At 40.2% G+C, this 27,596-nt stretch overlaps 1 protein-coding gene across 3 annotated transcripts in view; it reads right to left on the bottom strand.

Moving 5' to 3' along the window:
* Positions 1–27,596, bottom strand: part of SON (SON DNA and RNA binding protein) — a 1,200,918-nt gene that overhangs the window by 77,301 nt on the left and 1,096,021 nt on the right. For all 3 annotated transcript variants that reach the window (XM_044072950.1, XM_044072951.1, XM_044072952.1), the window contains one exon: positions 336–451. In XM_044072950.1, the coding sequence (XP_043928885.1) occupies positions 336–451 (116 nt within the window). The remainder of the gene's footprint in view (positions 1–335; positions 452–27,596) is intronic.

Genomic DNA, 27,596 nt, shown 5'->3' with positions numbered 1-27,596 from the left:
TGGCTAACAATAACACAACAGAACCATTAATGTTAGGTCTACATTGCCTTTCCGGGGGGGGGGGGGGGCAAATAATAAAAGACAGCACAAAAACTCTAAAGGCTAAAGTGTACCTAATCAGAACAAAGATTACCCACCTTTCAAGTATAGTCAAACATTAAATACCCTTATATATAGCATACATTACAATGAAAAGCCAGTTCAGTTTAAAAGACAGCTTCATTTTCTTGTACAATAGAAAGTAAAGCAAATTCAAATATAAAGTAAATGTTTAAAATGCTGAAAAAGAACTGAATAATGAAAATCCCTTCTTTTCCCCAACAAAGTCTGCTTACCTTAAAAAGAAAATGTTTGCGGTGATCAGGACCACTGTGATTAACTAACATAAATTCAGGTGGTGACCACTTTCTCTTATTACAGATTTCCATTAGTGCTGAAACTGGATGTTTTCCTGAAAAAGAAAATTTTGAAAACAATGTTATATATGAGTACCTATGTGGATGTATACATGTGTGTTTGTGCTTTTAGAACATTATTAATGACTTAAAAATTAATGTTTACACTAAAGTGCACTCTAGCTTACAACCACTCCCTCTTAAAATCATAAGACTTGCACTATCAAGTCCTGAGTGACCCAAAAAAAAGAACAACTTTTTTTAGAAGGTAATGCAAGTCCTCCCATATGAAAACCACTCACACTCCCTGAACTTATATATACCAACTTAAAGACTGCCATAACATGTAGAAAATGGAATATTTTGAGAAACTACAATCTTGGACTCAGTAAATTTAAGTCTGGCTTTCGTCTCCACTTTCCATGAATTTACAATGAGAGTTTTGAGATTTTAAACAGTTGCCTTTACAATAGTTCATCTATCGCCTTTGTTTTAAGGAATATTAAAACCGTGTTTGTGTACCCCAATATAAAGACATATCAATATGCACCATTTGTAAGCAAACCGTTTAAAATACATAAACATTAAATAAGATAGAAACAAACTTTGCAACCTTTGTGTTGCAAAATAAATGTATATACCAACTAAAATCCCTAACAAAAAACCTAACTCCCGAGCAAACAGTTTGCCTGCTTGTTGCTGCAACTGCAACCAGTTCTATCAATCTATCACCCTGTAATAATCAACACCAAGGGTATCCATTTATTCCTGCTCCTATCTCTCTTAATTTTTTTTTTTGTTTTTACCAAAGAGACACCAATCTTATAAACCTCATTTATTACACGAACTACAACCTAAGTTGTACTGGGCACTATTGATATTCTTCATTCCCACTGCTTCACTGGCATTTTAGGTTAACTGTCAAGGTAACCCAATACAGACCAGCTTTCAAAAACTCTGACTTTCCTCCCTCTCTCTTCCTGTGACAGCTGATTGACTCAGTATATCTTGAGAGGGAAGCCTTCAGCTGTGACAGGAAGTGAGTGTTCAGTCTTTTTCTGCCATCCAAGAAGAAAGTCCTCTGAATCTTCTCAGGATCCAGTGCTGATTCTTTTGGCTTACTGCTCAGATAACCACAAGTAGTAAACAGTAAAACCACAAATCTGTTGCATCCCAAAAAGAAACAGTAAAATAGAATAAACACCAGTCAGCCAAAAATTCCACAGTAAATTCTTTAATAAAGTTAAGTGCTTTTGTTCTACAAAATTAAAACGGAATTTCTTCAGAACTAATAAAAATATTACAAAGGTTTAAATAGTCTCTATTTTAAAATCACATGACTAAAAACTTTAATTATTTAATTAACTATAAAATGTTTTAATTGCAAAATTGAGTTTAATTTTTTCATTCATCCCAGGATATGCTGTTGCATATAACATCAACTACCATTTTAACTCACATAAATCCAAATGCCTATCTAACATTCTTCCCTGAGGGTCTTTCTTAACTTGATCTATCACTGAAAAAACAACAAATTTCTGGGTATTAAATGACATAATATGTTTATATAAAGCATTAGTTGTTTTGCTTTTCCAAACGTCTGAGATATGCTCATATATACGTTCTTTGAATCTTCTTGATGTTTTATCCACATAAAAAGCTGAACATTCCAAACACTGAGCCAAATAAACATTTTTTGATTCACAGTTGTAGCATCCATATACAAAATAGGTATGCCCCCAACACTGAAACTATTTCCATGAATAATGTATTTACATTGTGAACATCCACATATGTTAGTATCAGATCTTTCTGTCAACATTTTCTTATCCCTATGGTTTTCTAATAAACTTTTTATGGAAAGGTCCTTTTTATAGATAAACATAGTTTTTTTTCATCATAGATCTAAAAGGAAGAAATTCCAATTCCTCTTAATACACTCTTCTATAGCAAGGATAGCCAAGGAATACATGGAAATAAAAGAAAATCTGTTGTATTCTACCTTACAAATAGTTGTTTTGATTTGTAAGGCTGAATCCAATTTTCTATTGATTTTATTTGGACGTTAAGTTGAACAAACTTACTACTACTCTTTACAGGAAGGATTGTTGGAGAAACACGGTGTTACACCGTGATAGTATGCATCTGAGACATATGTTCAGGAATGTAATCAAGGGGCAGGGAATGAGGGTCTCCCACCTGAATAACAAGGATGATTTGTTTTATAAAGGTGTTGAGAAACTGGGTGATGAATTTTTATCCAGAGGCTATGGGAGACGCGAGGTTGATGTATCTTTACATGAGAGTTATAGGGAGAGAGATGGGAGAGCTCGCCCTTTTTATTCTGATGGTTATTCTTGCATGTCGAATACTCCTGCTAGCAATGAACCGATTTGCTCTAACCAGGATGTTCCCTTCTCAATATTCTATACCAGTGATGTTAAGCACATCCTGGGTATAGTTAGAGATAATTGGTCAATTTTACATATGGATGATGGGTTGAAGAAGGTGGTGGGGGATAAACCCAACTTTTTTTTTAAAAACAGGAAGAGTCTTAAGAGACAATTGTGCTATAAGGATGTATGTAATACACCTGAGGTTGATGATGATATGCAGATAGGAACAATGAGATGCATGAACTGCAACTTTTGTGATAGTATAGATGTTTCACACAATTTTATGCATCCTGTAACCAAGTAAGTTTATGAATTTGGGGCATGTGCTAATTGTAGGAGTAGGGACTTGGTTTATTTGGCTAGCTGCAGAGTATGTGGCTGTTTTTATACTGGTAAGACCAATAGGTCCCTAGTTGAGCATATCAGGGAACACTTATATTTGATAAATAGACATGATTCACGAAATGCGCTAGCTAAACATTGTTTAGAAGTAGGTTTTGATCATGTGTTTGGGTTTAGGGCTGCTGAAATAGTTAGACCCAGTATACGAGGTGGGGATTTTAGGAACTACACGGAAGAATGTGAGCTCCATTGGATAAATCCGTTTACAGGCTGAGAAATATCCAGGCATTAATGGTAGGACATCTATAAAACTTATTTTGAAGGGACATGCTCTCTAAGTGATTTAATAGGTATATTGCACTTGGAAGCACAATACCTATATATATATATATATATATATATATATGGCCAACAGGAAGTTTCTTTTTAATTGATGTAGAATCTTTCTAGGTTCATTTAAACTGATGTTTTAACTGATTGATGATATGGGGAATATATATGTTTGGTGTTTTAGTTTGTTTATGAGGTCTGATGAAGCACGTTATTTCAGTGTGAAAGCACTTACGATATTGCAATAAATTGTTTTGGATTTTATTATTCTTTGCCGTGGCGTGGTGTATCTACTTTTATGTTATATTTCTATTAAATATTATTTTATGGCAGTTTAACGTGGCTAAAGTGTGCACAGCTAACTTTTAATACTGACTTTGCACATTGGTTGCTTGGTGTTTGGACTTTGTGTACTACAAATTTGTCAGTTGTAAAATGAATTCACATTTAAAACTTTTTTTTTTTTTGTGATAACAGCACATTTCCGGCAGAGCTCAGTTGTGTGGGGACATACTTATTACTAGAAACTTTAAATGTTTATTGTAATACATTATCTAGTACTATCACTTTATTATTCTGGCTGACATTCTCTCCTCTGACTTGAAGGATCCTAATTCTGGTGCCTTATCCTATGGTTAGTGATTCTGCTGGGACCACTTCTCGGTCCATAGACCACTTACCTTTTGCCCCATCTCACTGTAATGTAGCTCTGTCAGTCACTATGGAAAAGGGGTTAAACGCGTCTTCTGTGGCTGTCAAGTTCCTACTGCAGTAGGGGAAAACTACACCATTTAAGTATAGGAACAGTCTGGTATAAGAGACCTCTTGCCAGACAATACTCTGTACTGTCTAGTAGTGAACATCACAGGAAAAAGAAACAGAAGCTTCATCATACTGCTGTTAATTAAATTATAGCTATTTGTAAGACTGATGTGGCTTCCTTGATTAAGTGTGTTCTGCAGACAGCCAATTCTGGTGGTTGTGTTGCCATACATGGCTCTAACTCTAGTTTGGCTAGACACCTTTCTGCTGCTTCAGAGAATAACAAGTTATCTGATGAGGACAATAGTGATTTCCTAGTTGACACTGTTGAGAGTCACTCTGATTCTTTGGAAGGTGAACCTGAGCTGAAGTCCAACAAGTGTTCGCTTTCTGTTAGATGACTGCTAGATTTAGCAAAGTTTTTGCATGGGAGCAGTCAGGAACTATCCCAGAGCTAGGCAGGGTATATGACCTTATAGAGGATGTGATGTCCAATTCAGTGGTTACCCCCCACTGGCTGTGGAAGATGTTTATAAAGCTGCTTGCAAGACACCAGTATCTATCCCAGCAGTTCCTAAAATGCTCAGAGAAAATATAAAGTCTCCTTAAATATGACAGGTCTCTTTTCTCATTTGACTGCTGACCCAGCTGCAGTCTCCTTAGCTGCCTACTCGGATAAAAAATCCTTAGCTTAATCTAATCCAATACTTCCTGATAAAGAAGAAAATGGTTAGATCTTTGAGGGGAAAAAGGATGTCTCCTTTTAGAATGTTAAACTATCAAGATCATGTTAGAATTTAGCTTTTAGAATGTTAAGCTATCAAGATCATATGCTATAATTTATTTTGCAATGTGTGTACAGTTTGGATGATTTTGCTGCATCCTTACCATATGAATGCAATTTGTTTCTAATATGACTCTGGTTTCGGAACATGCCTTGAGAGATGTGCTTGAATATTCAGATACAGTCTCAAGGAGTGCTGCTTTTGCTGTTGTATTAAGACAGTATGCTTAGTTATGCAATCAGAACTACGCTGTTCATTTAAAAGCTGAAATTCTGAACGCACCTTTAAGTTCTGATATGTTGTTTGGGTCCTCTGTTACACAGATTTTCAAACAGTGGGAAGAAAGAGGCAAATTAATGCATTGAGTACCTAGTAAGTTTCATGTATTCATGTTCTCCACAAACGTGGAACCTTCTTTCTAGGGGCAGAATAACCAAAAATCCCAGCCAAACAAAAGTCAGTGCTCCAAAGGAAATGGCAGAAGGATATTTTTTAAAACCTAAAAAAGAGGGGTTTCTTTCAGAAAAAAGGATGCCCCCCCCATGCAAAGGAATGACTATGCTGAGTTACAAAGTACCTGCACCCCCCTTGCCCTTCCTTCTTTTCTTCCTTCCACAAGGCTCTCTCTCTCAGTCCTGCAGTCTGGCTGCAAACAGACTCAGACAAATGGGTTCTGACAATAATTTGGAGGAGATACACTTGGCAGTGGACGGAAAATCCTCTCCTATTTGAGGGGAATTCCCACAACCCCACCAGACCAGACAGAAATGTTTCCTCTAGTGTTACATCAGATAGTAGAGGAAGAGGTCATATGCAGTGCCTGAGATACACAAAGGCAAAGGATTTTACTCCAGAATCTTTTTGGTACCAAAAAAGGAGCACTCTTGGAGACTAATCCTAGATTTGCCCTTTCTAAAAATCTTTGTAGAAGCTCCGAAATTCAAAATGTTCACCTTACAGTCAGTCCTAGCATTGCTTCCAGACTGCTGTTTCATGGTGAGTCTAGATCTCAAGGAAGCTTATCATATTCCTATTGCTCCCAATTTCAAGAAATTTTTGAGATTTGCTGTGTCTGGCTTACATTATCAGATTTCTGCTTTAACCTTTGAGCTATCTACTACACCTTGAGGGTTTTCAGTGCCTGACCCCAGTGGTTGCCTATTGCAAAACCTTAGGCATCCACATCTTTCCTCATTTAGATGACTTGTTGATTTGTGCAAATTATGTACCCATGTGCATAGAGTCCTTAGAAAAGGTCACAGCCCTTCTTCCTCACCTTGGCTTCAAATTGAATTGGCAAAAGTCCTTCCTCACACCCTCTCAATGAACTGTTTTCCTGGGGTGTTGGATACACACAGTAAAAAGGATGGTCTTACTGCCAAAAGACAAAAGTTTTGACTTAATCAGGGAATTTTCTGGTATTTCCCTCTGATACACATGGTGTTAACAAGAGAATTCCTCATGTCATCAATGATTCTCATGATAGCACTAGCTAAACTACACATGAGAACAATTCAGTGGTACTTGAACAATTGCTGGACCCAGCACCTTCATCCCTTGAATCTCTGGGTACTAGTACTGGGATTTGCAAAACAGAAACTGCAATGGTGGGGGTGATCAACTGTCTGAGTCCAGAACTACTTTTCTCTCTTCAGACCCCAGTCTAATCTGCCAACATGGACTCTTCATATTTTGTGTGGGAAGAAGAGTCAATGGGAGCTCAAGTGCAAGGCTTGTGGGCCCTCAGGACACACCAAAGTAAATAAATGTAAAAGAAATATTGACAGTGATTCAATCCTTAAAAGTTCTTCACCACTTATGGACTCTGGTTTTTGTCTTCTAGTGATCACAAACACCACCTTCATGCGGTACATGAACAAGCGAGGGAGTACAAAGTCAACCAGTCTTTGCTAGTTAGCAGTGATGGTTTGAAAGTCAACTCTACAGCATTCTGTGACTCTTCAGGCCTCATATATTCTGTCAGAGCAAAACAGAGTGGCAGACAGACTAAGCAGATATTAGACGGTAGAGATCTTACACGACTTGATCCAGATGTGGAGAACATCTCAATATATCTGTTTGCTTCCTTTCAAAACAGACAAATGAAATTATTCTGTTCAAGACATCCTTGCAGCCATGCTTGGAAGACAGATGGTCTATCATTTCCATAGTCTGGAATGTTCCTGTATGCATTTCCACCCTTTACAATGTTTCCTAGGGTACTTCTAAAGATTAAGAATTACCAAAGATCACTGTAGTAAACCCCTTTTTGGCCCATATAAAATTAGTTCTCCCTTTTAATATAACTGGCCAAAGGCAGTTAACACAGGATTCCTCACAGAATGGATCTGCCCACACAGCATCAGGGGCAAATGGTACACCCCAAAGTGGAACAATTGCAGCTGTCAGCTAGGATGATTCTAGTTTGATACCTTTTAGGCACTTGTGCCATGAGGATGTGCAACAGGTATTTAAGTAGGCAAGAAAATCTATAACTAGAAAATCTTTCCTTTACAAGTGGAAGAGGTATTTTAAGTGGAGCCTAGCCGATAATAGAGGTCTGAAAAGTGTTTCAACCCCTCTGGATCTGAAATATTTGTTTAAGCTACTAACAGTTGACTTGTTATATGCTTCTCTCAAAGCACATCTTGCTGCCATCTCAGCTCGTCTGCCCATGGGTCCTCCTCTTTCATCTCTTTAAGCTGAAACAGTTTATGAAAGTAATGTTGCATGTGAGATCCCCCTCAAAAGCAAATTTATTCTCACTGCAGTCTCAATTTTTTTTTTTTTTGAAAAATTGCCCTTTTGAACGTACCTTTCAGGCTGACTTGCAGTTCAGCAAAAAATCTCTCCAAACTGCTAAAGGACCTCAAGGCAGGGATAAGCACTCAATAGCAAAAAGAAACCCAAGTCCAATGCCCAAATAAACACTTTATTAAGGAGCAACACAAATGAAAATGCATAAGCTTTTGAGTATAAAACTCTTTTTTAAATGCATACAAGACACTAAATATCCTCTTCTTTTACATAAAATCAGCCAAAGTAAAAGCACCATATAATCACATAAAATATTAATTAATGAACTAAACAACTAATCAACAGTCCAGACATATCATAATGCATAAAGATATATAAAAATAAAAAATATATAAGAAATACTAAAAACTATATATATATATATATATATATATATATATATATATATATATATATATATATATATATATATACATATATAGCTAAAATTAATTAATAAAGCATCATACTGAATACAATTGGCAAAATAAATCACATTTTCAGTATTACAGGTACCTGACACTTTAAATGTAAACACTTCTTGACTGATAGGATGTTTATAAAAACAAACTGGTATTAATTTCTTTACAATAAGTGCAGTTATGGCACTTCTTCATATGGTGGTGCAATGTGATTGTTTCTATACAGGAAAGACCATTATGAAGTCTAGAGAGAATTGGTGGACACCTCTCTGAGATTCGAAGGAACACGGCTACTAATGCCGTAGCTAAACATATTTCTAGCAAAGGAATAGAACATAGATTTAAATTTAGGATTTTACAATTTGTCTCCTAAGACATTTGTGGGGGAGATACAGTAACAAGAACAGAATTGATGGAATACAAGTGGATTAATTATTTTAGCGCTGACAAATCATCAGGACTTAATAGTCAAAAAATCAAAATAGTATTAAGCCAGTACTTAAAAATAAGCGTGATGCTTTATGAGTTCATTTTAGCTGTCTATATATATTCTATAAAATGTTTAGTATTTCTTACATATTTTTTTATTTTTATACATCTTTATGAATTATGATATGTCTGGGCTGCTGATTAGTTGATTATTTAGTTAATTATTTAATTAATTGATATTTTATGTGATTATATGGTGCTTTTACTTTGATTGGCTGATTTTTATGTAAAAGGAGAGAATATTCAGTGTCTTGTATGCATCTGAAAAAGAGTTTTACACTCAAAAGCCTATGCATTTTCATTTGTGTTGCTCCTTAATAAAATGTTTATTCGGGTGGTGGACTTCTGGTTTCTTTTTGTTATTACTGCTGATTTAGAGTTTATTACTTAGAAGACTGTTTTATTCATTGTTCTGACACATGCAAGGTGAGTCTGAGCTGCAAGCTGTCATGGTGGGCCAGCTCTATCTGATTTTTCACAAGGACAAGGTTGTGTTATTCACTAATCCACCATTCATGCCTAAAGTTGTTTCTGAATTTACCTTGAATCAAGCCATCAATCTCCCAGTATTCTATCCTGTTCCAAAAAAAGGATAAAAGATTTTAAATAACTCGGATGCATACAGGCAGTTCAGGTACTTTCTTTCTTCACAGAATAAGGTTCTTTAGGAATGCTAAAGAGCTGTTTGTCTCCTATACAAGGGCTACAAAAGGTAAACCTGTCTCTATGCAAATTGTTGCACAATGGTTGCCCTCTGCTATTGTTTTCTGTTACTCCACCATGGTAAATCTCTTCCAAGTAAGTTTAAGGCTCACTTGACTAGGAAATTATCCTCTTCAATGGCATATTGGAAAAGGATGGACTATTGGCAGCAATGTGGTCGTCTGTTGTTACCTTCACAAAGCATACTGGGTAGGAGGAAATTACATTGGAAAAATGGGAACTGTGGGAACAATACATACAGAACAATGTTCTGAAGGAGGAATGAGGTTTTTGGGAAGGTTCATAGGTTCATACTAGGCTATCTGCCCTAGGGCATTTATAAGCCTAGCCAGAATGTGTTTGGCTTTCGCCACCCATTTTAAATTAATTTTGCTATGCCCTTTTTTTGAGGTTAGTATACTGTGCCTCTGTCTAACAGTGACACAGAAGTCATACCCGGGGTAAACCTACGATCTCCCATCCACTCATCAAGATTCCTCTTGAAGAGAGTCAATGAGGGACTCTGCCTAACCTGGACTGGGATTTTATTCCAGAGTGAAGGGAGCCTCTGGGTTATGAATCTGTCCCTCCAGCATGTCCTATTTATTTCAGTGCTGAGGTTCAAGTCTCTCGAGCGTGTAGCTCGATGGGATTTGGATTTTTTGAGGTGCAGCATGTCCCTTAATTCCGGGTTGGACATGGCCTTATACGTCAGGCACAGGTCACCTCTGAGCAGGCGGTATGCCACTGAGTAGAGCTGGAGTTTCTTTAACCGGGCAGCATATGGCATCTGTTTGAGCCCTTTGATCCTCTTGGTGAGGTACTTTTGGGGTCTTTCCAGTTGCTGCAGGTGTTTGGTAAGGTACATCCCAAAATAGGCATTGTACTCGATTATGGGCCTGATGAGGGATGAGTAAAGAGGCACGATGACCTCCCCTAATCTAGATGTGAATCCCTTCATGATTAGGTGGGCTATATAAAATGTTTTTCTAACCACTTTGGCCACGTGGTTGTCAAATGAGAGATTGCTATCAACTTGGGTCCCCAGGTCCCTAATTACTTCTTCTGTACCTAATGGATTACCACCTATGTGGTAATTTGTGGGCACTTTGTTTATGCCAAAGGGGATGACTATACACTTTTTGGCGTTTAGCTTGAGGCCATGGCTCTGGCACCAGTTGTCTGTTTCTATGAGGCCCTTTTGGAGGATGCTTGTGTCGGATGGAGAGTCGATTATGGCACCCAGTTTGCAGTCATCTGCGAACTTGGTCAGCCACAGTCCTTCCGTGTTGGTCTGTACCTCTGAGAAATATATACCAAACAAGAGAGGTCCCAGGACTGAGCCTTGTGGGACACCACTTGTAACTGGTTTGGAGTCTGACATGGCTCCAGCAATTCTAACCATGTGGGTTCTGTCCTTGAGCCAGTTTGCAACCCATCTAGGCATGAAGTGAATAACCTATGCAATGTTTGACTGACAATAACTGTACAAAAAATCATATGTGATGTATAATTTTGCAACTGAAAATATGACAGAATGGTTTGTTTACATTTATATAAATGTAAACTTGCCTTTGTCATAAGTGATAATTCAATAATGATGTGTTTTGTTTAAAAAAATACTTTCTCAAACCACAACAAACTGGATTCATTTGCAAGGTCCAGAGCTGCCTTTGCTAGGACCATTCTCCAGGGGTTCCTAGATCTTTATCCTTCCATGTCCCAGGTCCGGTAAGTTTTGGGAATCTTCTGAGCCAGTGGGAATGATGAACACAGTACAGTTGTGCAAGTCCTACTTACCTGTAACAGTAGATGTTTGAATTCCTCATTGCCTCAGTGACAAACCCACCAGCTATATCCCAGATTGTTTTTAATACGGAATTGTGATTTGTTGTAAATTTACTCTTGCTGAAAGATTCTGGCTTAAAGGACCTTCCTCTCCTTCCTTCTGGAAGTAAAAAAGCCTATCACTCACTTCCTGTCACAGCTGAAGTTTTCCCTCTCAGGATATGCTCAGCCAATTAGCTGTCACAGGAAGAGAGATGGATGGGAATCTAAACTTTTGAAGGCTTACATGCAATTAGGACTTACACAACTGCACTTTTTTAAGAATACAGTTATGGCTTTCTTTGCAGCCAACATCAAGAGAATAAGTAAAGGAGATTTACTTCTGGCCTATTCTTCCTAGTTCTATTCTGCAATAAAAAAATGTGAGGGGCTCAATTACTCCCTTCCAGGCCAAATTTCATTACATATAGTTTGTAAATGTAACATGAAGTTAGTTTTGTACAGCTTCAAAAACATGGCACCAATTATCTACTACCAGTTCCTTACAATTCTAATAGTAAGGAGAGATCTCCGAAAATAGCCAAGTCAAAGTTGGTGGAAAGGAAAACTACTCATTAAAACATTTCCAAGTGAAAATTCAAAATATTAATGACTTTGTAGCATACGTGGGCAAAGTCCAAATAACAGTCTACTGATCTCTGGGAACAGCATTAGCTAGGTCATGTTCTCAATATTTGTAAAAGGAGTAACAAACCCGAGTATCAGATCTAATTAACTGAGATAAAGTTTTCTAATTTGGAAGTTAGGATCAGAAAAATTGCCCCTTAACAAAAAAATGAATCCTCAATTCCATACTTTCAACTGATATAACTCTGTTTAGATATAAAATTTACCATGATAGATCTGCACTGTTGTGATTCATTATCTTCACTACTAGGACAGCAGTGCCAGCTTACAGTTTGCTTAGCACTGATCTAAATTTTACAAGGCTTCAGCTCTTCCCCTTTACCCATAAGACTTTCCGTTTTGATTTCGCTCTCCAAATCTTCAGAGTTGCTGCTTCTAAGTGGAAGGAACAATCTAAGCATACAAGTACATGACAGCAAGAACAAATAATGCCCTTCTACCAGGTTGTAGTGAGCTGCGCAGAGATTTGATAAGGACTGAATCATGACCACACAGATCTATCATTATGGTTTACAACTTTCTTAACTGTCATGATCTATTCAATCTCCTCACCAACTAGACAGAGTCCATAGCAGCTCCCCCTCCCTGGGTGGTATTATGAAAGATACCCTGAATAATCATGACCCCAAGAAAGTCCTGCTGTATCAGACCACACTCAGTTTACTATAGGTTCATAGGTTCGTACTAGGCTATCTGCCCTAGGGCATTTATAAGCCTAGCCGGAGTGTGTGTGGCTTTCACCACCCCTTAGGATGAGAATACTACTCCCATTTAGTGTTTAGTTTGCTAAGCCTCTGTCTAGTAGTGACACAGAGATGACCCCTGGGGTAAACCTACAATCTCCCATCCACTCGTCAAGATTTCTCTTGAATAGAGTTAGTGAGGGGCTCTGCCTAACATGGATTGGGATTCTGTTCCAGAGTGTAGGGAGCCTCTGGGTTATAAATCTGTCCCTCCAGCACGTCCTATTTATTTCTGTGTTGAGGTTTAAGTCTCTTGCTCTCGTGGCTCTGATGGATTTGGATTTTCTGAGATGGAGTATGTCCATTAATTCCGGATTGGACATGGCCTTGTACGTCAGGCACAGGTCACCTCTGAGTAGGCGGTATGCGACTGAATAGAGCTGGAGTTTTTTCAGTCGGGCAGCATATGACATATGTTTAAGACCCTTTATCCTCTTGGTGAGGAACTTTTGGGGTCTTTCCAACTGCTGCAGGTGTCGGGTAAGATACATCCCAAATGGGGCATTGTACTCAATCATTGGCCTGATAAGAGAAGAGTACAGGGGCACAATGACCTCTCTTGATCTAGATGTGAAACCCTTCATGATAAGGTGGGCAATATAGAAGGTCTTCCTAACCACTTTGGCAATGTGAGTGTCAAATGAGAGGTTACTGTCAACCTGGGTCCCTAGGTCCCTGATTACCTCTTCCAGTTAATGGATTACCACCTATGTGGTAATTTGTGGGTACCTTGTTTTTCCCAAAGGGTATGACTATACATTTTTTGGCGTTCAGCTTAAGGCCATGGCTCTGGCACCAATTATTCGTTTCTATGAGGCCTCTCTGAAGGATGTTTGTGTCCGCTGGAGTATCAATTATGGCGCCCAGTTTGCAGTCATCTGCGAACTTTGTCAGCCACAATCCTCCTATGTTTGCCTGTACCTCGGAAAAATAAATGCCGAACAAGAGGGGTCCCAGGACTGAGCCCTGTGGGACACCGCTTGTGACTGGCTTGGAGTCTGACATAGCTCCAACAACTCTGACCCTGTGGGCTCTGTCCTTGAGCCAGTTTGCAACCCATCTCGTGACATATGGGTTTACATTTAAGCTGGTGAGTTTGTCTATGATGCCCGAGTGGGGTATTGTGTCAAAGGCTTTTGCAAGGACAAGATAGGCTGTGTAAACTGCCTTACCCTCATCAATGGCCTTAGTGACTGTTTCAAAAAAGTCGACCAAGTTCAAAAGGCAGGATCTGCCCTTGACAAAGCCAAATTGGGTAGGATCCAATGTCTGTAGGTCCCCAATGTCTTTGTTTATGAGTTCCATAATGATCCTCTCCATAGCTTTGCAGACCAGGCTCATCAAGCTTATGGGGCGGTAATTTCCAGGGTCCGTAGAAGCACCGCCTTTGTGAAGTGGGACCACTGTCGCCATACGCCACTCTTTGGGTACGTATCCTGTAGTAAGGCTAAGATTAAACAGCAGCCTTATGTGTGGGTTTAGTTCCTCTTGGAGTTCATGTAGCACGCAGCCCTGGACACCGTCCGGTCCAAATGATGCTGTGTTTTTAGCTTTAGAGAGGGCGGCTCTCACCTGGGCATCTGAGATGTTAGGGAGGCCACACTCTGCTGGGATAGTTATTTCTCCTTTTGGGGGGGAGGGGGAGGAGAAATTTGCACTGAACCTGTCTGCCAGAATGTTGGCAATGACAGTGGGTTCAGTGTATTTTGTGTCATTTTGGACTAACTCTGAGCATATCTGGGAGCTTCCACCCAGGTTTCTAACATAGCTAAAGAAGGCCTTGTGATTGTCTTTTGTGTCTTTTGCGATTTTTCTCTCAAAGTTGGCCTTGGATGATTTTATGAGTGATCGTAGTTTTTTGCTAGTACTGATCAGAGATGCCTTTCCTTTTAGGGATTTTGCTCTGTCATGTAGTAGCTTCCTCCTTCTGTTGTAAAGTTTGTTTGTGGCTGGGGTCCACCAGACCGGGCACCTGCCTTTGGGGAAATGGGTCTTGGTTTTATTTGGGATTGCATGATCCATGCATTCTTGAAGGTGCCCGTAGAAGGCATTTGTAAAGGATTCAGCAGTGTGGGTTGTGGTTTCCACTGGCCCAGGGACCTTGAAGGATACCACTTCAGTCTTAAGAAGTGTGAAGTTGGCTTTTGAGAAGTTCTTCACTGTGGTCTTTTGTGCAGGGGGTGGGGGCGGGATGTGGATTTCCGGTGAGATTAATTTATGGTCTGATCTTACCAATGAGGGATATACTTCTGGTGTGGAGCATTTTGTCCCCATGTTTGTGATGATCAGGTCTAGTATATTGTCTCCTCTTGTGAGAATGGTGGCTAGTTGTTCCATCGCATTTGAGTTTATGAATTCTAGGAACCTTTGGGCTAGGGTGTTGGGGCTTGAGTAATGTTCCCAGTCTATATTTGGGTAGTTGAAGTCTCCCAATATGATGGTATTTGGAGAGACATTCATACTCTCCAGTGTCTTCAGGAAGGCTGTGTGGGGTTCCTGAGTTTGAGAGGGTAGTCTGTAGCATGCTACGAACTGTAAGGCAGTTTTGCCTATGGTTAGTTGCACCTGGATGGTCTCCGATGCTTCGTGCGTTGCCACTAACCTGGAGGTGTGGGTATCTTTGATGAATATGGATACTCCCCCTCCTTTTGTGGTTCGGTCCAAGTGTTGGGGCCGGAAAGCATGATATGAGGTAAAACCTGATAGTGCTGGGGTGCTCTCAGGAGCCTTGAACCAGGTTTCAGTCACTGCACAGACATCGATGTTCTCCATACTGAGGCGGGCTTGAGGCGTGCATCTTGAGGTTTAGACTTCTGGCATTGAGCAGCGTTACCCTTAGTTTTTTTCCACTTGTGTTTTCTAGGGAGGTAGGTTTGTCATTTGAGCCTTGCCTAAAAAAGGCACTATGGGGGTGGCAAGAGCCTTGGCCAATATCCAGAAGCCCAGGGGTGACAGGTGCAAGCCATCCCTTGCGAAGCAACGTGGCTTGTCGAGCATGTCATCCCAAGCAGACAGACATTGGATCCCCCTTAGAATGACACCAGTAATTAAGCCAATTGTTAAAACTGATCATTTTGTCTTTGTACTGTGGCATCATTCTTGGTGAGGGTAAGATGCTGCTCAGGGTCATACCGGTCTGGGCTACATAATCAGAGAGCTCCTCTATGTCTCTTTTCATGTAGTCCAGGGAGGTACATCTCAGGTCGTTCACACCGGCATGTACAATGACTCGAGTCATATTTGTACTTGCTGTGGAGTGACATGAGTGCTTGTGTTATGTGGTGGATTCTAGCTCCCGACAGGCAGCTTACTGTGACCTTTTCCTTGTTCAGTCTGGTGAGCGGGACGTCAGTGTGTCTGACTATGGAGTCACCTATTACAAGTGTGTCTGGCATGTTGTTTGGCCTTAAGGGCTGTGACTGTTTAGCACACTGACTTTGTGAACTATGTGCTGCATGTGTTATGTCTTGAGGTGGCGGTTGCTTGGGTGTCTGCTTTGGAGGCCTCTGTTGTTTTGGTAGATTTTTAATCAGCGCCTCCGAGTATGTTTTTGTGTGTTTATGTGTTTGGTTTGCAGTTGTGATAGTTCTATGTGAGACTGGGTTTGTGGTGTGCGTGGTTACCTTCGCCTCCTGACTGGTCTTGCCAGTACTGAATTGAGAGAGCTCAGCCTCAAGTTTGGCTATATAGTTGCATCTCTCGCATATATTTGTATTTGTTGGGAGGAGGAGAGCGCTGTCTGTGTACATGAGGCAATTGTAACATTGCCTCAAGATTCCCAGATTCACCAGCTGAACAGGAGGGGACACCAGCAACTGACCCTTCGACATGCTAGAATAGTGAAAAAGATTGCTGAGTCAGAAAGGATCTATAGGGAAATGGGTACTCAAGGGAATTTAGGTGAATGAAGTACTTTCTTTTGTTTAAAAGTGCTTTACCTGTATAAAAAATGCTTTAGGAGCAAGTGCTGAGCTTTTCAGTTAAAGTATAGGCTGTTTAGATTGCAAGTAGAGCAGTTCTAAGGGAAAAATTGAAGAGTAGACTTTACGGAGCCAGAAATAGTTTAAACTTGATTAACCGGCGCTGCCCGATGCTGCTCTATGAGCAACTTCACACTAACTCGCACAAAAGCGTGCAAAAACGGGCTTTATAGCAGGGGGTTGAAAAGAGCCAGGAATTGACCCAGAATGGCCAATAAACTACAAGTTGCTGGGCTGGAACCACTCCTCTAGGGACAAATAGGTTGCTCAGTGCTCCCCACTCCCACTGGTGAACAAAGAAGCTTCCTCTTATCCAAATAAGGATATGGATAGCACAGGAACTAAGACAAAGCCCAGAGATCAGCAAAATCTGAAGACTGGACTATTCTAGTTCAGAAAAGCGGGAAAACAAGGATATGTTTTTGTTTTTTCTTTTTTTTACAGAGACAGAAGAAAAAGATACAGTAGCAAACCGTAAATGCTATAAAACAGCTAGCGCACTTGAGTGTGTTTGCCTAACAATTAAATTAAACAAAAATAACTTTTTAAAGTGCTAACAGTTTAAAATCTACACAGGTACAGTAAAAACAATATGCAGAGCTGTTTTTTTAGGCGAAATGCAGTCGAGATGCAGTAATTTTAGCGAAAGCCAGAAAAAATACTTATAAATCCAGGAACAAAATCCATAAAAGGGAAGTCACCCCTGATCATTATTAGTAAAAAAATACGAGCACTCATAAAATCAACTAAGGCCAATTTTGAGAGAAAAATTGCCATGGATTCAAAGGACAATCATAAGGCCTTTTTCAGCTATGTTAGGAACCTGGGTGGAAACTCCCAGATATGCTCAGAATTAGTCCAAAATGATACAAAAATCACTGAACCCACAGACATTGCCAACATACTGGCAGACAGGTTCAGTGCAAACTTCACCCCTCTCCCCTAAAGGAGAGATAACTATCCCAGCCGAGTGTAGCCTCCCGGACATCTCAAATGCGCAGGTGAAAGCTGCTCTCTAAAGCTAAAACACAGCATCAATGGGACCGGATGGTGTCCCCGGCTGTGTGCTACACGAGCTAAATGAGGAATTAAACCCGCACATAAGGCAGCTGTTTAATCTCAGCCTTACCACAGGATACGTGCCCAAGGAGTGGCGTACGGCAACTGTGGTCCCACTCCACAAAGGCGGCCTCACGGACCCTGGTAATTACCGCCCATAAGCTTAACAAGTCTAGTCTGCAAAGCTATGGAGAGGATCATAATGGAGCTCATAAACAAAGATATAGGGACTTGCAGACATTGGACCCGACCCAGTTTGGCTTTGTCAAGGGAAGATCATGCTTTTTGAACTTGGTCGACTTCTTCGAAACAGTCACCAAGGCCATTGATGAGGGTAAGGCAGTCCATACAGCCTACCTTGACCTTGCAAAGGCTTTACACAATACCCCACTCGGTATTGTAGAAAAACTACCAGCTTAAATGTAAACCCATATGTCACAAGATGGGTTGCAAACTGGCTTAAGGACAGAACCCACAGGGTTAGAGTTGCTGGCGCTGTGTCAGACTCCAAGCCGGTCACAAGTGGTGTCCCACAGGGCTCGGTCCTTGGCCCCTATTGTTTGGCATCTACTTCTCAGAAGTACAGGCCAACATGGGAGGACTTTGGCTGACAAAGTTTGCAGGCGACTGCAAACTGGGCCATAGTGGAAAGTGCATCGGACACGGATATCCTTCAGAAGGGACTCACGGAAACAGATAGCTGGTGCCAGAGCCATGGCCTGAAGTTAAGCCAAAAATGTATAGTCATACCCTTCGGGAAAAACAAGGTAACCCCAAGCTACCATATAGGTGGCAATCCACTAAGCACAGAAGAGGTTATCAGGGACCTGGGGACCCAGGTTGACAGTGGCCTTTCTTTTGACACTCACGTTGCTAAAGTGGTTAGAAAGACCTTCTACATTGCCCACCTGATCATGAAGGGATTCACATCCAGATCTAGTGAGGTCATTGTTCCCCTGTACTCTTCACTTATCAGACCAATGATCGAGTACAATGCCCCATTCGGGATGTATCTCACCCGACATCTGCAGCAATTGGAGAGACCCCAAAGTTCCTCACCAAAAGGATAAAGGGACTCCAAAATCTGTCATATGCTGCCAGATTGAAGAAACTCCAGCTCTATTCAGTCGCATACCGTCTGCTCAGAGGTGACATGTGCCTGACATACAAGGCCATGTCCAACCCGGAATTAATGGACATGCTCCACCTCAAAAATCCAAATCCACCAAAACCACTAGAGCAAGCGACTTAAACCTTAGCACGGATATAAATAGGACGTGCTGGAGGGATAGATTTATCACTCAGAGACTCCCTATGCTGTGGAATAAAATCCCGGTCCATGTGAGGCAGAGCACCTCGCTGACTCTGTTCAAGAGAAATCTAGACCTGTGGATGGGAGATCGTAGGTTTACCCCGGGAATCATCTCTGTGTCACTGCTGGACAGAGGCACAACAAACTAATGGGCACAGTATTTTTTCATATAAGGGGTGGCGTAAGCCACAAAAATTTGGGCTAGGCTTATAAATGCCTTAGGGCAGATAGCCTAGTATAAACCTATGAACCTATGAACCTATGAAAGTCACTCTTTCACTCTCTGCTGCTTGTAGAACTCTGCAGGACACCACAAGGAGCTGTGCTGAGCCTTTTACAAGTGAAAAAGTGCGCAAAAACGGGCTTTATAGCAGGGGGTTGAAAAGAGCCAGGAATTGACCCAAAATGGCCAATAAACTATAAGTTGCTGGGCTGGAACCATTCCTCTAGGGACAAATAGGTTGCTCAGTGCTCCCCACTCCCACTGGTGAACAAAGAAGCTTCCTCTTATCCAAATAAGGATATGGATAGCACAGGAACTAAGACAAAGCCCAGAGATCAGCAAAATCTGAAGACTGGACTATTCTAGTTCAGAAAAGCGGGAAAACAAGGATATTGTTTTGTTTTTTTTCTTTTTTTTTACAGAGACAGAAGAAAAAGATACAGTAGCAAACAGTAAATGCTATAACGGCTAGCGCACTTGAGTGTGTTAGCCCAACAATTAAATTAAACAAAAATAACTTTTTAAAGTGCTAACAGTTTAAAATCTACACAGGTACAGTAAAAACAATATGCAGAGCTGTTTTTTAGGCGAAATGCAGTCGAGATGCAGTAATTTAAGCGAAAGCCCAGTAGCCTAAGTTGCAGCAGCACAGATATCATTAAGTGAGACATTTCTGAAAAACGCTTGGGAAGTAGCCACAGTCCTTATGGAATGAGCCCTGTGATGACATGTCTGTTTTTTTATGCTTCACATAGTGGAATTTGGTATGCCAGACCACCCACTTTCATAGAGTAGATTTAGAAACATTATTTTTTATTTGATTTATTTTACTTTATGCTTGATACCAGGATGGTGGACTGGTACAAGACCCTTTTAAGCAAGTACCAGATCTATCTTGTAAAACATGCCAATGATACATGTGTAGTAACAACAGAAATATAGAAATCAATGTTGCGTATAAAACTAGCAACACTAGAATACAACAGGACAAGATAAAAACAATTAGTAATCTATAAGCAAAATACTCAAGTGAATAACAAGTAATTAACAATACTACTTTGACAACAACTGACTGTTAAGAGCTCAGTCAAAAGTTAAATTTTTATGTTGTATGACATTATGTCTGAACTATCTGCCCTTACGCACAAAGAACCTGGACAAAGTTGCATCACACAGAGTCAGTTTAGAGATTCTAGTTACAGAGGATTAACCTACATCCATACAACAGGAACATTTATATTCTGAGTCAGGTGTATCTTTAACTTTTTTTAAAGAGTTTTAGAGAGTTAAGAGAGGCTACTAGACAGGTTTATATATACATATATATTTTTTGTTTATTTTCTATTAATGTATGTGTGCCTATGTCCTAAGTAATAATTTTATAAACATTCATTTACATTCTTGAGCTAGGTGTGCATTTAAACTTTTCAATGAGTTTTAGAGTGGATTCTCTTCAGTCTGATTGCAGTATTGCCTTGGAATGAAGGGAAGAATGAACAAATATGTGGATGGTACCTGCCCTTAAGTACTTTAAAACTGAGTATATGCAGCAGGTACATGGACCTGACAGTAATGGAAAGCCATTTTCCTTCCTGAACAGAGATGCAGTTGTGTTCACTGTGACTACCAAGGTCGATAAACAGTAAAATGTTATTTTCAGTAGTTTACAGTAATATGTTATAGTGGGAAGACAGAGGGGCAAAACTGTTAAAGCATATTCAAGCCTAGGATGGCAAAAGCACAACATGCTTCATAAATGAAGCAGAAGTGAAATGCTACGAGCAACTTTTAACTGAGGCAACTTTCACTGTAGTTGTATTGGGATGATTGTGAAAGGAAAATGTGTCAAACATAGCAATATCCAACTATATTTCTGTTGTTTAATAAAAGGGAGCAGGTACAACATAGGCTAAAAATGTGCAGAATAGAAATATTAGCAAGTCTCTTGAGAGTATCAGTTCATCAACCACCTTTTTCTCATTTTCTACATGGGATGTTATATCGACTGTTGCCATCTCTCTCCATCTCCCTTGATTCAATATGATTCTCCTGCCTTGTTTGACACTCATGCCTGACTGTCACAGATCTTCCTCACACAATCCATTTACCTCTTTGCTGGACACCCTTGTTTCTTCTTGCCTTCTTCCTGTCTGTCCCAAATCTTCTTCACCAGATTGTTTTCTTCTTTTCTGCATATGTGCCCAAACCACTGTAATCTAGTCTCTTTGACCTTTTCTGCAATTGGAGCTACTTTGATTTCTGCTTTTATGTCCTCGTTTCTTCATCTGTTCCACAGTATGCATCCTACCCACCCATCTGAATAATGGAATATGCAGAGTAGAAAGTATGAAGGGAAATGAGTAGTTGAGATTTAGATCTGGATGTAGCACACCTGACCCAATGTTTGCAGTGAGACAGATAGTTGAGAAGAAGCTAGAGATGAAGAAAGAGTCTAACTGGGCAATTGTCGACTTGGAGAAAAGGATATGACACAGTCCCAAGAAAGCTGATTTAGGGAGTCCTGCAGTAGTTAAACACTGGTAAAATTAGTGCAGGCTATATACAAGGACCCAATGACTTAAGTACGAACAGTGTTCTGTCTCACATAGGGGCTCCCAGTGGGAGTGGGTGTACATCAGGGTTCAGCTCTGAGCCCATTGCTGTTCATACTGGTGATGAACTACATTAGCAAACAGGTTGGAGGGGACGAATCAACAAGATGCTGCATGCAGATGATGTGGCATTACAGGCAGACCCTGAGCTAAACCTTTAGCAAAGGATAGGAGAATGGATTGCAAATCTGAAGGCACATGGGATGAAACTAAGCACAGATAAGATGGCGGTAATGGCAACAAATTGGGGAAATCAGAAGAAGCTGAGAACAGAGATAGAAGGGAAGACAGTGGAACAAGTAAACAGCTTCAAGTATCTGGTAGGGGTATTTGAAGAGAAGGGTATTCTGAATGAAGAGGTCAAAGCTAGAATTAGAGGGGCTGCAGCCAACTGGCATAGAGTATCAGGTGTAGTCTATGACAGAAGAATGCCAAATAAGCTGAAAAGTAAGGTGCACAAGACAGTGGTGCGACCAGTACTACTGTATGGTACAGAAATCTGGGCAGTAAAGGCAGAACAGATTAAGAAGCTAGAGGTGATGGAAATGAAGTGCCAGAGAAAGGTGGAAGGATGCACACTGTGGGACAGACAAAGAAATGAGGACATAAGAGCAGAAGCCAAAGTAGCTCCAATTGCAGAAAAGATCACAGAGAACAGATTACAGTGGTTTGGGCATATGTGTAGAAAAACTGAAGATAATCTGGTGAAGAAGATTTGGGACAGAGAGGAAGAAGGTAAGAGGAAGCGAGGACATACAGCAAAGGGTGGATGTATTGTGTGAAAGAAGATCTGGACAGTCGGCCATGAGTGTTGAAGGCAGGAGTGTGGCACTGAATTGAGATAGTTGGAGACAGTTAAAACGATACCCCGACCCCATGTAGAAAAATGGAAAAAGGGGACTGATTATGATGACAGGATGTCCAGTCTCCTCCTCATTAACATGTCATGAACTTCCAAGCTCTATCCTGTCAGTGAACCTACACTGAGGGTAGCAATTCTTAGTTCATGTTTGGTAAGTTAATTGGTTTTATGTCCAGCTTTTGCTCAACAGAGCTATCCCAGGTAACCCAAGCTGGGCAAATGGACACCAGCTGGCCACAAGCTTATTGCTGAGCTTAATGGCGGGCACATACACCCTCTAACCATTAGCATGGGTCTCTGATGCAGGTCTGAGTAGGTCAGGTGCTTAACCCACTTATCACTGGCAAACAGCCATGCCCATTTGGCAACATAAGTCAACATGACTGAATCACTTACAGCCATATTTTACACTGTCAAGTGGCTATCCCTGCCACGGTGTGCAATCTGTGATCCATGTTCCCCTATCTTGACGATACTGAAAACCAGAGTAAAATGCCCAAAGTGGATAGTCGAATACAACTCTTCCCCGATAGGGCACCATGTAGAGGCTGTGCTTCTGCCCACAGTTACATTCTTTGGTGAGTGTGAGACGAAAACACTCAGCATGTTTTTCAGAGGTGGGAAGAGCCCCACAGAGTTACAGGAAGAACATGCAAGCTCCAGACAGACATTGGTTGGTCAGGATCAAACCTTGTATCTTGTGCATCACAGACAGCAACCTTAGCTATTACGCCAATTGGTATCTTAAGAAGTGCAAATACAGTGGTTTAGGATTTGGTGGAGTTGATGGTTAATTTATTACAAAGCCAGTGCCAGATGGAGACAGAGTCTTTCTGTAATTTAGACCTTAGTTGAAGGTCTAAGACAAAGTATAGACTGTGTCAGTCAGCATACAAGGTAATGCTTAGATCTGGTAAGCTCCAAGGAAGACAGTTTATGTATAAACAGAAGAGTAGAGGAACTTACACAGACACCTGATCAATGCCATTAGAGAAAAAATGTGATGCAGAGAGTGCATTTTGAGTAGCAATACATAAAATTAGATGAATGACTCTCAAACCATGAAAATGCTTCAGAAGAGATGCCATGGCTGATAATTTGTTTAGAAGTAAATTATGATCTACTACTTTGAAAATTCATTTTAGATCCAAAAAGAGAGGCCCAGCTAGAAGACCCTTCTCCACATTTGAGTAAATTGCTGAGCTAAGAGTGAAGACTGCTGTCTGAGTGCTATACTTTGGGTAAAAATTAAGTTGCTTATTATTGGAAAGATCACATTTTTGAATATAAGTAAGCATTTATTGAGAGTTGGCATCATGAATAAGGTATTTACCTCACAGACACAAAGTACGGGGTTTGAATCTTACCTGAGGGAAATTGGCTAGGCTTAAAATGGCCCACAAGCGCATAAATCCTAATCTTTACCTATGAAACTATAAAATACACTGATTTTTGTTGGGAAGCTGCAATAATGGTTAAAAGTGTTTACTTCAAAGAAACATGGTACAGGGTTTGATTCACACTTTTGGTCACTGTCTGGTTATTAGGGAATTTGGGGCTGGCATGGTAGCTAATCTAAACAATCCTGTCTTGGTTTGCGCTTTACCGTGGAGTTGCCGGGTAAGAGAAGTTTTATTTGAATTTATATTTTATTTCTTACCACTATTTTTCACTGTTTATAGGAAGAAAGGGATAGCCTGTAGACAAGAAGATTTACTTTGATTTACATTTTGTTGTTTTAACTTTAATTTTCACTGTTGTTAGAAACGGATAGGTTTTAATCTCTAGGCATCCTAAGGGACATAGCTATCAAGTCAGACTGCAAAAAGGACAATCCAGAACTTGTCTAAACAATCCTGTTTGGGTTTGTGATTTATTGATCCTTTCTGTTAAAAAGAGGTGTGACTGCAAGTGATAGTGAGCAGAAGCTACTGCTGCAATGCAAAGAAATTCCAGCTTTTGTCTGACTTTCAGAACTTGTACACTCGGAGCAACAACTTTACTTCACTTACTTTAGTATTTAGTTGGATACTGTTCGTTTGATTTTTCTCATAGAAGTTGATTTAATTTCTCTTTGAATTCTGTGGTAACTGATTTTGATTATTCTTTTCTTTTATAATTTTTTATACATCTGAAGGTGAAAACGGATTCCTTAAATGAGTACGCCATTAATGATTTGCTAAAGCAAAATATCTTGTACAGTGTAATAAATGCTATGTATATTTAAAGGTAACACCTGATAACACTGGTGATCAGTGTTCCTCATGTCAAAAGTTGGATGATTTGCTTACCACTATTAAGAGTAAATCAAGACTTACTAATGGTGATTGCACTTGTGCGATTGGCACAGCTTGGGGAACTGTGTTACATCTATTAATGACTGGACTGATAAGATAAATAATGTTGGACAAAGAGCAAATAGAACACATGTAGGAAAGGATGTGTCTATTGTCTGTAAAGATCACTCAAGCTCTACGCCGCTGGCAACTTTGGAATTCTGGATACAAGTATTCAGCATTCTAAGGATTCAGTGTGTTTAGAAGGAAATAAAAAAAGAAAAAAGTTCACAACAAATAAGAAAAATAGAAACTGATAAATGTTTATAAAGTACAGAGAATATGTACTAAAAAAGACACTGCTTTGTTATGTAACACAGATTACAGGGAATGATAACATTTTTTCTATCAGAAAGCCTTCAGTCTACAGAAAAAGGCAGCATTTGTCCAAAAGATAAGGCAGAAAAAAGAGGCAAGGGGCAGGTGAAAAGGAAGAAATCAAAACTGAACATAGAAGGACTGAAGAACATTACTGTAAGAAAAAAGAAAAGATAGACAAACAATGACAACATTGGCTCAAGTTGTGGATGTACAAAGGCAGATGGATAACAATTGCATGCTTGCAAATGTAATACTCAATGAAAACAGTGGGATTAATAAGACTAATGGTGAGGATGATCATTCCTTTGTAACAACTGATAGAGCATGTATTACTTGAATTAGAAGGTGAAGATTCTTCAGATCTGATCAAAAAAGATATTCTTGTAATTGGAGATACAATTATAAGAAGAACTGATACTTACATTTGCAGAGAAGATAATGAACATCGAATAGTATTATGCTTGCCAGGAGCAAAAATTGAGGATGAGAGACAAGCTTTGGAATGCCTTAGTGTAAGGAAGTACAGATCTGTTTTTATTCATGTCGGTATAAATGAGCTCATCCGCAAGGACTCTCTGTTAGAGGATGAAAATATTTTTGGGGTAAATACCTACATGAAAAATATGTATCTGTTTAAAAAAAAATACTATCTTGTTTGCTCGTTCCCTACCTTTCCTAGCTAGTATAGTCCAGATCCCAGGCTTTGCTGGTTTCAGGACTTTATTTTCTGTGTTCAGAGAAATCCAGATCTTGCTGTGGTAGAGGGAAGTCTTACTGTTTACCAGTGGGAGTGGTGAGCATTGTACTGCCTATCTAACACTAGAGGAGTGGTTTCCAGCTCTGAAATTTTAATTTTATCAGCCATTTTGGGCTGATTTCTATCCCTTTCAACTTTCTGACTTAAAAACACGTGTGCTTGTGTGTTTTTCGCATCGTGCAGCACCGCGGGGCTATGGTTAAACTATTCCAAGTGCCAGAAAGTCTGCTCTTCAAATTTTCCCTTAGAACTAGTTGGTTTCTCAGTAGTAGCATTAAAATCTGAAGACCTGTGACTAGCACTTGCTCTAGAACCTGCTGGAAAGCACAAGAAGCCTTAAACTGATACAAGCACTCAACTTTCCTTGTTAATAAGGACAAATTAATCGTAGGCACTAAACAGCCTATAATTGCAAAGTACCTTGCAAACGTAAGGGAAAACAGCTCTTGTACTTTACAAAAAAAAGCACCTAACAGCCATGTCCAAGGGTTAGCTTCCGGAGATTTCTCCTGTCCACCTGGTGAATCTGGGCATACTGGGGCAATGCAGCAACTGCCTCATGTACACAGACAACCCTCTCCTCCTACCACCCAACACTACAACCTGCGAGAGATGCACTTACATAGCCAAACTGGAAGCAAAGCTCTCTCCAGCCAAGATTGTGCTAGACAGTCAAGAGGAGAAGGTTAATAGGAGCACTACACCTCAAGCAACACATAGCCCTTCAAAACCCATACCATCAACACCCACACATAGCAACACTAAACCCACATATGCGGAGGCCCTTAACATTAACCTGCCCAAACAAGGACCTCCAAAACTGAAACGCAAACGCCAGTCACAACCAAAGTGCTCACAATATAGCTCACAACACCAGTGTGCCACCCAACAACAGCCCCTAAGGCAAGAAAATGTACCCAACACTTTAGTCATAGGCGACTCTATAGTCAGGCACACTGATGTCCCATTCACCAGGCTGAACAAGGAGAAAATTACAGTCAGCTGCCTGTCGGGTGCCAGGATCCACCACATAACGCATGCACTCAAGTCACCCCACAACAAGTACAAATACGACTCTGTCATTGTCCATGTTGGAGTGAATGGCTTGAGACGTACCTCCCTGGACTACATGAAAAGAGACATGGAAGAGCTCGCAGATCATGTGGCCCAGGCAGATATGTCCATAGCCCTGAGTAGCATCCTGCCTTTGCCCAGAATGATACCACAGTATAAGGACTAAATGATTGACTTCAACAACTGGCAAAGCTTCTGGTGTCATTCAAAGGGGATTCAATATATGTCTGCCTGGGATGACATGATCGACAAACCACGATGCTTTGCCAAAGATGGTCTGCACCTGTCACCCCTGGGATTCAGGTTACTGGCTAAATCTCTTACCACCCCTACAGTGCCTTTTTTAGGCAAGGTTCAAAGGACAAAACCACCATTGTAACAGATACAAGCATGCAAAATCTGAAGGTAATGCTACTCAATGCT

This window comes from Protopterus annectens, chromosome 5.part1 (assembly GCF_019279795.1).
Source record: "Protopterus annectens isolate FY-2018-M chromosome 5.part1, PAN1.0, whole genome shotgun sequence".
Classification (NCBI taxonomy): Eukaryota; Metazoa; Chordata; order Ceratodontiformes; family Protopteridae; genus Protopterus; species Protopterus annectens.
Note: the sequence above shows the minus strand (reverse complement) of the source record. Positions and strands in the feature narration are given on the sequence as shown.